This window comes from Varanus komodoensis, unplaced genomic scaffold (assembly GCF_004798865.1).
Source record: "Varanus komodoensis strain SLA01 unplaced genomic scaffold, ASM479886v1 scaffold16, whole genome shotgun sequence".
Taxonomy (NCBI): domain Eukaryota; kingdom Metazoa; phylum Chordata; class Lepidosauria; order Squamata; family Varanidae; genus Varanus; species Varanus komodoensis.
Genome location: NW_025335468.1, coordinates 1,648,220 through 1,661,103, shown reverse-complemented (window position 1 = coordinate 1,661,103; position 12,884 = coordinate 1,648,220). Strand labels below are relative to the sequence as shown.

Genomic DNA, 12,884 nt, shown 5'->3' with positions numbered 1-12,884 from the left:
CACTCCGCTCTATTTATACCACAAAGGGGGAGGGGAGTGGAGTTTTCCCGCCAAAAACCGTTAGCTTTCTAATCTTCCAGCCTAGGCACTGTGCAGGCGCAGCAAACCATATGTGTGAATGCACAGATGGCCACTCGAAGAACATAAGTTACAGGTAAGCAACCTGCTTTTCTGTCTTGTTTCCCATGTGGGGTCACCTACCCAGGTTCCAGCAACCGTGTACGTGGCCTGCTTGCTTAGGCAAGGTGGGGTCCACTTGCATTCATGCCATGCTGTGCTGTGAGGCTGCAGGGTCAGGAGAGGCACATCTCCACAAGTGGCCAGAGCTGGCTCTTTCCCATTTATACATTTTAAAATCACTTTTAGAACTGGCAACGGGTGTTTCCTTTGGCCAGCTTCAGTTGGCAGCCAAAGAGTAATACTTCTAACAAATGAAGATGTATCATAAGTCTTCAATGGTAGCCCCACATACAGGGCGCTGTATCATAGAATAGTAGGGTTGGAAGGGGCCAAGAAGGCCATTGGGTCCAACCTCCTGGTGTTGCAGGACACTGGTTTACACCATCCCATTGCAGTAGTCTGGTAGAATGGGTCTAGTCTCCCTAGAATGGGTCTTGTCTCCCCAGTGCACCCCTGGGCACCTTTCTTGGGGACCAAGGTGCCTTGATCCTCTCATTACCACCACCATCCCAAAAAACCCCTCATGATTGACACCTTTTTCTCTCCAGAACTTCAGATTGCTGTGAAACGACTTTTTACTTCTGATGGCTGGGAGATGGAAATGCTTGTTGCTCTGAATTCTGGGTTCAAACGAGTTCTTTAGTGTGATGAGACACAGACCTCACCTCTGCCCTGAATTCCTTTTGGGGGGAACATGTGCTGGAGGCACATCATGCAAGGGCAAGATTCCGTGGGAAAGACAGAAATGCTAGGGAAAGGGAAAGGCCGAAAAGGAAGACCAGCAACGAGATGGTTCAGTTCCATGAGCGCAACCACCACCTTGAGTTTGCAAGAGCTGAGCAGGGCTGACAAGGGCTGGGCATTTGGGTGGCCAGTCATGCACAGGGTCCTCCTAAATCAGAGATGACTTGATGACACATAACAACAAACTTGTTCTTGCCTTGCCTCCTTTGGCAGCCACTTCGTGGTGGAGCCCAGAGCAATTTCTCAGATTTCCAAATGTGGCCATGACCCAAAGAGGTTGCCTGCCCTGATTTACAGGGACCAGATGGACCGAATCAATGCCTGTGAGCTGGGACATCCAGCCCCACACATAACGGAAAGGGAAGAGAGAGGGGAAAGTGGGAAAAGATGACATGCATCGGGGATGCATCAGCAAGTCTAGATGCCCTGAGCATTAATTTGTTCTGAACTAACTTTAGTTGTACATGTGTCTTTGCATTCTTTTCTAGTTGGACCTCCAGCTCTGGTGCCTTTCTATTTACAGTGGTACATCTTCTACTTTTGCATCCAGCGCAGACAATGGGTGGTGAGTCGTATGTCCGTACCGGGCTTCTCCAGGACTTATTCCCTGAAAGGCAGCCATGCATTGCAGAAGATAGTCACCCGTCTGTGCAATATACTGGATAGCTCCTGTTCCCTTATCAGCTCTCTCATTTTATATCTTCTCTGTATGGGTCTTTTAAATTATTTACCGAGAGGGTTTTCAATAATACAGGTAAGGGAGGTGTTGAGGGCCCTTTTGCTAAACTTAGCCAGGTAACCTAACTCACTTGGCTGGTTTCTGTTTTCTTTGACGCTTCTGTTCTGATGCTGCAGTGCCACCTTCTAATTTTTAAACTGGACTGGAACTGACTAGACCAACAAAGTCTGCAGGGGACCCATCTTGATTTATAGGTGTCTGGTAGCTTTGCCACTTCCAAAATGAGCAATGGCAGAAGGCAAAAGCTATGGTGCCTCAGGATTTAGTTTCTGACACAATGCCCATGCTTTAGGGTCAGTTAAGGAGCATTCTCATGACCTGTGGGCATTGACTGAGGGTCACTTGGATTCCCAGATCTGTGGCCAGGGTTCCCCTTTCCCTCCCACTTGCAGCCAGTCAGAAAGAGCCATCATGCCACCTGCTCACTGAAGTCAAGAAAGCAACCTTGAGAGTGGAGAAGGGGGCATTTTGAAGGCTGGGGAGCGAAGGAGCCTAGAGAGAGCAGGATGGAAGGTGTTGTGAAGCTTCTCTGTTCTCTGTCCTTCTCCCTCACAGATACTCCAACTAACTAGGCAAGAAGGCCCACCAAGCACAAAATGCAGGGGGGGGAGGGGGGCAAGGCTGCCTCTGCTGTTCCTCCTGCCCTGCCACTGATACTTGTAAGCTCCAAATGCAGGGCCTTTTGGGCACCTCGACAGGTTTGTTTTCAGTGGGTTAATTGCCATTTATAAGCAGGTGCTTTACTTCCCTGGCTGCTTTCTGTCTTCCTCAGTGTTTTGATTATTGGAGCACACTTACACTTACAGAGATGGGCTCCTTTGCAAGCTAGTCTTGAAGGTACGTCCCTAGATTCCCTCCCTGACAGCACACACACACACCTTGTTGGAACCCATTAAGGTAGGAAGGCCTTCCCTAACGGGGCTGCACAGGACTAAAGTGATTGTGTTAGGGGAATGAACCAAGAGTAGTAATGGCAGGGAGTTAGGTCAGCTCGGCCACTCTGGGTGCACAAGAATTCAACCCACTTTAAGCCTGCTTAAGCTTAAGTCTAAATCTGCTAATCCGTTTTTAAATGTAAATTAAAGTTTACACAGAGCTTGGGTGGTTGTATCTTCACTTTTGTTTCAGAGCCACTGAAGTTGAAAGCATTTGGACACATTGATAAAAGCATGTGGGATCTTTTGAGGGCTGGTCTTTATTTCCACTGCAGCCCCATGAGGGATGGCACAAGCACAGTGAATGTGGGCTGCCCATGTGGCCTCTGGGGCTAGTGTGCAAATTGGGGAGGAAACGCGTGGGTCTCGCTGTAACATTCCCTTCTGCAGAACGCTCCTCCTCTGCTTTGTGATAGGATCTGGCCTGGATGGTGACCTTCTATATCCGGTTCTTTGTGACTTACTCATTCTTACTGGAGCTAAAGAGCCTCCTTGGGCTTTTCTTCCTGCTCAGGTAAGTTTATCACTGGTACCCAGCCTTTTCTTGGATGCTAAACAGGACTGTTAATAACTGTAGATAAATCTGGGAGTCTCACATTTGTGGACCAAATCCAATCCATCTGTGGTCCCACTGTGGCCCTCTGGAATTCCCCAGATGCTAATGTTCCCCCTGGCCTAAAGCTTAGCTATTGATGCACGCTAGTATTTTTGCCTTGATGCAGCCCAGCACTGGGATGCTGCCCCTGTGAGCTTCTCTTTGGACTGAAAGGGGTCAGCAGCCCTGTCCTAGTGATAGAGCTTCATTGCGGTGAATGCCCCATATCTGGGCCACCTTGCTCAGTTATGCCACCAGGAAACTGAGTGATCAGATGGCACTGTGCAAATTCTGGATTAAAAAAATACCGTGATACAGGGATCCAGTGATATGAGGATTTCTTTGTTAGAACAAATCATGCCTTATCTCTGAGCCATCTCTGATGGAGACAGATTGTGCTAGACTATTAACACAGTTATTCACACATCTTAATTGATAAGAGAAGGACTGAGAACAGATTGTGTCCATTTGTACATCAACTGAGCCATTATTAAATTAGGTATGTGGAAAGTTAAGGAAGCAAAGTCTTTCTGATCATAAATTGAGATGATTTTTGAGTCACAGAGACATGGGTGGCATGTTGTAAGAAGAGATAATTACTTTGTCACAGACAGGCTTCTGTCCTGTCATGGGATTCAAGGATATAATTATAAGCATGTCCTTGGAATCATCAATCATAGTGAGAGGTTTGACTTCAGCAGGTCTGGATTTCATTGTTCAGATATGATTGATGTAGGAACAGAAATGTATCCATAGGAATGTGCCTTACTGAGACATAAATCCGGTTGGATTACTGCAACATGCTCTACGTGGGGCTGCCCTTGAGACCGGTCCGGATACTTCAGCTGGTACAGAATAGACTGGCCAGGCTGCTGATGGGGACCGGTCGTTATTATCACATAACGCTGGTCTTCTACCAGCTCCACTGGTAGAAGTCCGGGCCCAAGTCAAGGTGCTGGTTTTGACCAGTAAAGCCCTAAATGGCTTGGGACCAAGATACCTGAAAGAATGTCTCCTTTCTTATACGCCCTCATGCCCCTTAAGATCTGTGAGAGAGGCCCTGCTCCGAGAACCCTCCCTGAAGGAGTTAAAAAGGACATCTATTCAGAGTAGGGCCTTCTCTGCGGTGGCGCCCAGATTGTGGAATGCGCTCCCTGGAGAGGTTCGCCTGGTGCCGAGCCTGTATTCTTTTCAGTGCCGGGTCAAAACCTTTTTATTCAATTGTTATTTTAAAAATTAGTATTTTAATGGTTTCAACAGTCGCTTTTGATTTAATTTATTTTTATTGGTTATATATTGTTTATTATATTGGTATTGATTGTTTTATTGTATTCTGCTTTTAATTATTGTAAACCCTCCTGAGATGTCATACATAAAGGACGGCATATAAAAGTTTTAAAGAGAGAGAGAGAGAGAGAGAGAGAGAGAGAGAGAGAGAGAGAGATACAGATTTATTTAAGCATATGGAGCACAAAAACTATACTCTTTTTATAAGAGTATAAAAAGGAAATTCAGAAGATGGAAAGTGGGAGCTCTCTTACAGAGAAGCCAAGTCCCTTTTAGCTGCTGGCACAAGGACACTGGCATGCCGCCTAGACGGCTTTTGCTCAGCATAGCTCCACTGCAATGATTCTGAGTGCACGATGTGCTTGAATTTTATACTGAGCATTGTTATGCTGTTATGTGAAAAAATAAAAGACAGAAGGACAAACCCAGTCTAAAAGAGTGTCCCATGATAAACATAAAAGTGTGCATGTCCCTATCTAGGGACCAAAATCACTTCTACCCTGAGAATTACATTTTGTGGTAGAGGAATTGAAATACAATTGAAATACTGTATTTCACCTACACCCAAACAAAAGTATTTTGGGAGCCTCCAACTTTGCATGCAGAAGGTCTCAGGTCAGTCCCTGGCATCTTAAAGTAGAGAAAGTGAATAAGAACCCTGCTTGAAACCTGGAGAGCCCCTGCCACTTTGCATCCACAGTGCTGGGCTGGATGAAGCAAAGGCCTGACTCTGAATAAGCCTGCTTCCTATGCTCTCTATGCATTCGCTGTCCCGTCCAGGGTTCCACCCTTTTTCACATTCAAGGATCTTGTCCTAGCGTGAGGTTGTGTGGTCCAGCCTTTGCTGATCAGGGCCCCGTTTTAAATGCATGTAATTTGTGCTGTCATCCAGAGATTAATTGCAGGGTCTCAGTGATACTGTCCCCTCTCTCCACATCTCCAGAATGGCATGCACTTTGCCAGTGGAATGCTATACTGAAATAGTCGTGACTCTCAAAATCTGCTCTCACAGCGGGTATATAGATTGCCCATTGCACTCCCAGTTTAACACCAAAAGAACTCCCTGCTCATTTTTGGTTTTTATTTTCAATATAACCTGATTGTCAGTATGTCACAGTTATAAAGAATGTTTATGACTTATTAACCTGCACTGAGTGATCGTGGGTTTGTGTTCCTCATAAAACCATTTTTGGTTGCAGAGAACTTTCCACTCTTTTGTTTACCTGTTCACATCTGCTGTCTGTAATTATCCAATTCTGGCTCTCTGCTCACCTTTTTAGATTATTTTGATTGGTTCTGAACAAATTTTACTTCTTTTTTATCACATTCGTGTTTGGGTGGAATTGTGCTTATTAATCATTTTGTTTTATGCAGAATTATAGAGAGTCACTGGTTTGTCTGGGTGACGCAGATGAATCACATCCCAATGAACATAGATTATGATAAGAATTTGGACTGGCTTTCAACCCAGGTGAGCCACCTGTCCTGCCCAGTCTCACTGTTTCTGAAGATGATACATCCAAGAAAGGGAGGTCAAAGAAAACTGGAGAATATTTTTTTAAATGCCCAATCAAATGAAAAGCCATGAAGTCTCAAGATGCAAAAATAGCATTTTTATTCCAAGGAGTTGGCTTGCATGTTTTGGCCCCGAATAATACATATGGTCCTTTTTGCGGGGTCAGCATTTATAACAGTTCCTGCTGAGATCTCTGAAAAGGATAAATCTACAGGATTAATCTACAGCGACCTTTTGTAAATACTGATTTTAAAGATAGTCCATGTAAATTATCCAGAGCCAAAATGCAGATAGCTACTCCTTGGAATAAACTACATAGTCTTTTCAACATCTTCAGACTTCGTCTCTTACTTCAAAAAAAGGTAACAAAGAAGATGGCTGGCATGCTGAAGTAGAGGAAGAAGAATACCAGTGGATGATTGGAAGAATGAGTGGTGTGCTATGTACAAGCCATTGTGATGAGTGAAAGACAAAATCAGATGAGCAAGAACAGGAATATTTGACAGAAACTGATCCAGAGCATGTGAAGTCATTAGGCCAGGGAGGGGTCAGTTGCTCCTTTCCAGATGTTTTTGCCTATTAGCTGTAGACAACTTAGCCAGTAGTGGGGGATGAGGGGCAAAAGCATCTGGGGGGCCACAAGTTGCCCAGCACTGCATTAGGACAACACATTAACTTCCATCATGGCAGATTAGCAGTTTGTGGTGAATGTCTGGGTCCCAGGGATGCTAGAAGGGCATTTCAGCTTGAGCCTTGGCTCTATTTATTTATTTATATATTTAAAACTTTTCTGTGCTGCCTGCATCGCAACAAAGCCTCGGGGCGGCTATAACCTGTTCTTTCCTCCACTGTGCTCCTGGTATTCCTCTCATTCCTCTGGTTGGCACAAATAGCAGAACCCAGTGAGGTGGTGGCATAATAGTCAAAATGTGGTCCCCTTAGATCAAGGTTTGGCAGCTCCTGGCTGTCAGCAGTCTGTGTCGCTGCAGCTTGGGACTCGCCAAAGGCCATGTGCAAACATGCAGTCACTGAAAATGCCACTATTGATGGTGACTGAAAAACCACCCCATGATATTGCCGAAAAAGGAGTTGTGTGGGAAGTGCATGCCTTGCTTACAAGCAGAATCACGTTCTCAGCGGCTTCCACAGCAGCGAATTTGGCAGTGACAGGATTACTGTAGGCTGCCGGATTGACCAGGTGGGGCAGCAAGTGGCTTGTGGATGGTGTGTTGCACACGCCTACGGTTTCAGGTGCCCCCCTGCAGCAGCTCTATAGGTTTATTTTGTCCTTCCTCTTCTAAGGACTGTAAGTGACAAACCATGTTGAGTCCATTGAGTTATCAAGCCAGAATATCCTGATGTGAGAGTTCTTTGTGTTTTTCTTCACCTTCCAGCTCCAGGCAACATGTAATGTAGACCAGTCCTTCTTCAACGACTGGTTCAGTGGGCACCTCAACTTCCAAATTGAGCACCAGTGAGTACATTCTCTTTGAGGGAGGGGAGGGTGGAATTTTGGTGGGGGCATCACAGCTTGGGAAAAATCGACTCATATGATGCCTGGAAGAAAAAATGGGATCTCTTCTTTTGGGAGGAGTTTAACTAGGGCACCTGCCATACTTGTAAGTGACCTTATGGAGGGACTGAAACAGGTAGAGCTTCGTGGGCTACCAGACAACTCAGGGAGCTGGGATAATACTGGAATAATTCATGGTATGGATGCAGGTGACTTGTCTGTAAGGATTTTATGGGATTCAATGAACCCACAGAAGCACCATGTGAGTAGGCACTGGGTATGATCAGAATTGAACAGAGGGACAATAAAATAGATAATTCTAAGTGTGTAAATAGTCTTGGACTAGGGTAGTGTTCCATCTCGTACCAGCTGATCTAAGACATGAAACAATCTAGGCAAGAGATGCTAATGGGAGTGCTTATTTTGAGGCCCTGCACCATAAAGTTGTGCTAAAGAAAGGTGATTAGCCTTGTAAGCAAGAGCATCTCTTGGGTGAGCTTCACGATGGATTAATAGTGATCGTCTAGAAAAGGAAGGAGCTCAGGAATCTGAGGAAGGCAGGAGATCCCAGCACCTCTCTCTCTCTGCAGCCTTTTCCCTACCATGCCGCGCCACAACTACTGGAAGGTGACTCCTCTGGTGAAGTCCATATGTGCAAAGCATGGCGTCGAGTATCAGTCGAAGCCTCTGCTCACAGCCTTTGCTGACATTGTGTAGTAAGTACTGGTCAGTGGGGGAGGACCAGAGATGTGTAGCTTACAGGAGAAGAGAGGTCCCCTCTCTGGGAGGAGACAGTCGGTTGACCCTGCTGGGCAGGACCATGGGCTTCTTCATCCTACATCAGGCCCAGCTGCAGGCGTCATCATGGGTGGACTGCTTTCGGGGTCCCAGAGGCTCAGAAAGGCCCATCTTTGCACCTGAGCCGGCTGCAGCTGTTGCCATTCTCCTCCTCCCCCATTTGCCTGCCCCACTGGTTAAAGGACCTGACTGACCCTCCAGGCCCCATGCCACCCTGTTTTTCAAAGGATCTTTTAAAACTTACTTTTGAGTAGAAGTGATCTGAACCAATCAGATTTTCACTTTGGGGAAAACATGGCCAAGTAGGACACAGTGGGGCTTTATGTTGCTCATGTGCCCTTACTGTCTGGCTGCCCCAAAAGGCAGCATCTGATCTGCTCAGGTTGCTGCTACTCAACATATTAATAAAAAAGAAGTCTTAATCTCCTCCAGGCCCAGCTGGCCAGGTGCCTCAGCACTTGGCCAGTGGGGCTGGCCGACTGAGGAAGAGGAGCTGGTGCCATTCTCCCCAACCAGGTCAAAAGTTGCATAGTCATAGAAGAAGAGAGAGAGGGCAGACAGGCAGGAGCGGGGGTCTCATTTGGTGGGCTCGGCTGGTCGGCAGGCAACGGCTTGGCTGGTGGGTGGAGGGCTTTGGTGGTGAATGGGCCAGATTCTTCCCGGGCAGGCTAGAGGTTTGGGAGGTGGCCTGATGTGCCAGGCTTTCCAGCGGCAGGTGGCATCTGCGGTGGGCCAGTGGATGGGCTGCTTCAGCAGATGGGCAGCTTTGACAGCAAGGGGCCCATTAGCAACACTATGCCAATGACCTGGTGGAATCCAGCACCAGCCCTCTCCTAAGTATCTCAGTATTTCTTATTCCAATGTGCCCTTTATTATCAGAGTGCCTTCAGAATTCCTTGCTCCAGTTCAGTTCACAGAGAGACTAAATGATTTGCATTTGCTGGCCTTACCTGTTTCCTTTTCTTTTTGCAGCTCTTTGAAGGATTCGGGAGAGCTCTGGCTTGATGCATACCTGCATCAATAAGAAACAAGCAACATCCCCCCCCCCCGGGGGGGAAGATCTCCCACCTTTGCTGCCTCCAACACTGGGCAGATGGGTGGCAAACTGGGTGTGCAGCCAAATGCTGGTCGAGGTGTTTCGAGGCATCTTTATTTCTTCCCTGTTACTCATCCATTCCTCCTTTCTGCTCTTGAATGGACTGAGATGTTTAATTTTTTTAAAAAAATGCAAATTCAGCAAGGTGAGAATCAGGAACTGATGCCAGCAAATGTCTTTGCTGCCATTTTGCTTTCTTTGTATGTAGATGGGAAAGTCTTTTATGGAGGAGTCTCTAAAGCCTTCTGTTGCCTTGGAGTCCAGTTTGCCTTGCTCCAGCTTGCTCTTGATAACAGTACCGAGGATGTTGGTAATTAGATGGAGAAGCTTGGGAGATGCAGGAGCTTTGCATAGGAGCCGCTGGTAGGGATAATCAGATTAAGGCATTGCCATGGGGAAAGGAGGCACAGGAGGAGCAAAGGAGACTACAGAAGCCACATTGTGTTGTGATCAGTGTGAAATGAGAGCCAAATTCTGACACCGGCAGAAGTTCGAAGGCAACATTAGCTACATGATCCTGGCTGTGGAACAAAATCTGAGATGGACTTCCTGTGCTCAGGAGCCTGTGATATTCCTGGCTGTACGTTGCACAAAAATGAGCCTTCATTATCAAAGTGCCTCTATCACTTCATGGGGTCACGCACTGAAAAGAGAATGAACCTTGAGGAGGACTGATAATTGATCACACAGTGAAATGACTCCAAGTGGATGCTCTAGGCCCTTGGCATTGCTGCCAAGCTGCCTTCAGAGTTACGAGGAGGACCAAATAATTCACACACACTTGGATCTGTGCTCATTTTGTACTCCTTTTATGGTTCAATTATTTAAGGGCTTTTTCAATATTGCACAACTGAATTATAGATATTCTGGCCTTCACATAGGACCAAATCCCTTTTGCTCAAAATGCCCCTTCATGGGTGAATAAGGCACAATTTCCAACATTCCAAAACAGAAAATTAACCCCAGTGAGACTCTTTAAGTCATCCTTGCCTGCTCCAAGTCTTTTGGACCTCAGCCCGCAAGATCATTGGCCAGGCTGCCTGGCACTGCTGATGAGAATTATAGTCCAAACATCTGGCAGGCCCCAAACTGGAGAAGGTTCCTCTATATTAAGAAATAGCACCTTGCCTTCCAGCTGTATTTATACATTCGGTTTTATGGTAAGGGGAGAGCAGGAAGTGTCTTTTCCTTCTAATTGGTCACTTTTCATGGTTAAAAATCCACACAGATGCCTTCCTACATTGCCTGAGTTACAGAAGACTGCAACATTGCAGTCCGAGTTACATTCCTGAGACTGAGTTACAATCCTGAGCTATCTCAGTAATTGACAGTGAATGTTCCCTCATGGTGACATTTGTCTCCCTTGCCAATTGAGAATGTCAGCTGAGTGATGGGCCAGCTGGATTTTTTTGCTGTCCTTGGCCTCATTTCTCCCCCTACTCCCCCACCCCCCATACAGCATGGAAGCAAGTATACAGCAACCAAGAGCTTTGGCTATAGGGAAGTGTAGAAATTAAAATAACATTTATCCCCAAATTGGATTGCCTTGCACATCACCAAATGGGTGGCCATCTTTATTTTTGCTTGCTTGCCTTGGTTGTTTGTTTGTTTGTTTTGGTAGCAGTGATTTGGAGAAAGCAAGCAAGCAAGCTAAGTTGAGGGGCAGAATGGAAATGCAATCCAAATGGAAGCTGTGGAAATAGGAGCACCGGACTCAGCAACTGCTTTACTGCATTTCTGTAGGGACAGCTGCTTGCAGCATGGAGTCTCATTGCTTGAGACAGTAGAGGGCACCCTCTGAGAAGGTTTAAAGCATTCCTCTTCCAACCCGCAGGGAGTAGCGGTGCAGCGTGGCACACAGCATGAGCCAGTGTGTTACCCCTTTTTGGTGTAATGCACCTTTGAGGAATGCTTTGGCTGGGGAGGCAGATGGCAGAGGGCATCAGAGCGTTGTACTGCTTGGTAGCATCGGTCCCGGCTGATGTGACACAGCTTGCAAATGTGAGTGAATGCAGGAGAAGAAACGGGGCACAATCCTAGCACAGTGCTTCTTAGAAAGGGAGCCGCAACCCCAAAGCATATCTCCCGCACCCTGCCCTTTCTTCTTCCTCTTGGTTTCAACCGCTTCTTTTATGTCTGTCCATCTTACCTAATATGGTATATGACAGAAGGCAGCTTCTTTCCTTCCTTCCTTCCACTCACTAAGCCTGTCTCAAATGCAACTGTTCCAGTCTGCCAAGAGCCTGATACAAGTTGCAAGTGACACCCAACTAGGTGAGATAACAGAAATGTCACCGTAGTAAAACTTGGCCGAAAACCTGCATGTGTGCCCATGTATGCATAATCTGGACGGGGATTAAGTGCAGCCCGTGCCCTGGAGCTGCTGTTTCCCGTGTGAGGGAAAGTATACCACACACACACACACTGAACAAACGCCACACTGTTTCCATAAGAAGGAAGCAATGTGGTGTCAGCATTTCCAACGGGGAAAGGACACTCGGGTTTTTAAAGGCCAGCACTGCATTTTCCTCAGGGCATCACCGCCACTCAGTCACAGGTTGTCACTTGTCCACACTGAAAGAGACGGGAAGTCCTCTCGTAGATCTCGACAGTCTTGCCTAGTTTGGCATTTGGAGGGATCTGGCTTGGGATAAAATGCCCTTCTCATCCAGGTGCTGATTGTTTAAAAGGTAATGCTAAGTCTGGAAATAGAGGAGTCTCTCTCTCCCCTATGCATTAATAGTGGACATTTTTCTTGTGTGCAGTTTTCTTGGATGATGATAGTCTAACCAATTAAATCTCAATGTAAGTGTTGAATAAAAGAGGAGTAGCTCGAGCAAACTATGTGCTGCCTTTTGTCCTTCTGTTTGATCACTGTGTTTTAGATAACCTACACAAATTTGTACACACATGCACACACGTGTGCGTACATTCATTACAAGGATTGTCCTCATTTGCATTAGTGTGTCTTTGGCAAAGGGGGGGCTCCAAAACAACACATGCACACTCCCTTCTTCCATTAATGGAAAATGCGTTAAACGCTAATACAACTTACAGTTGCTACTTTGGGGGAATGCAAAAATGTTAGAGCAAAGACGCAGTTTATTGACCCATTTAAATATGCAATGAGAACTTGAACGACTCGGTGAGTTCTCCTGGAGGCCGGCTCTGGGGTGTAAACGGGATGACAGGTACGCACCAAGTGTTCCGCTTGCAGCTTCCTTGGCTGAGATGCTTGGTTATCCCTGGGAGTGAAAGAGGATTGGGGAGGCGTGGAAGTAGGAAGCAGGCAAAAGGAGGTTTGTGCAGGTAAGTTCTCCAGGCCCAATCACTGATGGAGGATAAGGAGAGAAAGATCTGACGTGGCAAATGTTCGTGCTTGCCCGTTGGCTTGAGACTGTGTGAGTTAAACCCAGTCACTCTCATGGCTGACCACCTTTTCTGGAAAAGGTTGCCAAATCAAAGGCATAAACATACTGAG

The 12,884-nt window shown here is 46.4% G+C and overlaps 1 protein-coding gene across 2 annotated transcripts in view; it reads left to right on the top strand.

Moving 5' to 3' along the window:
* Positions 1 to 12,247, top strand: part of LOC123021210 (acyl-CoA (8-3)-desaturase-like) — a 31,355-nt gene extending 19,108 nt beyond the window's left edge. For both annotated transcript variants that reach the window (XM_044425798.1, XM_044425797.1), the window contains 6 exons: positions 1,413 to 1,489; positions 3,015 to 3,112; positions 5,855 to 5,951; positions 7,391 to 7,470; positions 8,100 to 8,225; positions 9,280 to 12,247. In XM_044425798.1, coding sequence (XP_044281733.1) covers positions 1,413 to 1,489; positions 3,015 to 3,112; positions 5,855 to 5,951; positions 7,391 to 7,470; positions 8,100 to 8,225; positions 9,280 to 9,331 — 530 coding nt within the window. In that variant the 3' untranslated portion in view covers positions 9,332 to 12,247. The remainder of the gene's footprint in view (positions 1 to 1,412; positions 1,490 to 3,014; positions 3,113 to 5,854; positions 5,952 to 7,390; positions 7,471 to 8,099; positions 8,226 to 9,279) is intronic.
* Positions 12,248 to 12,884: the final 637 nt, after the last annotated feature.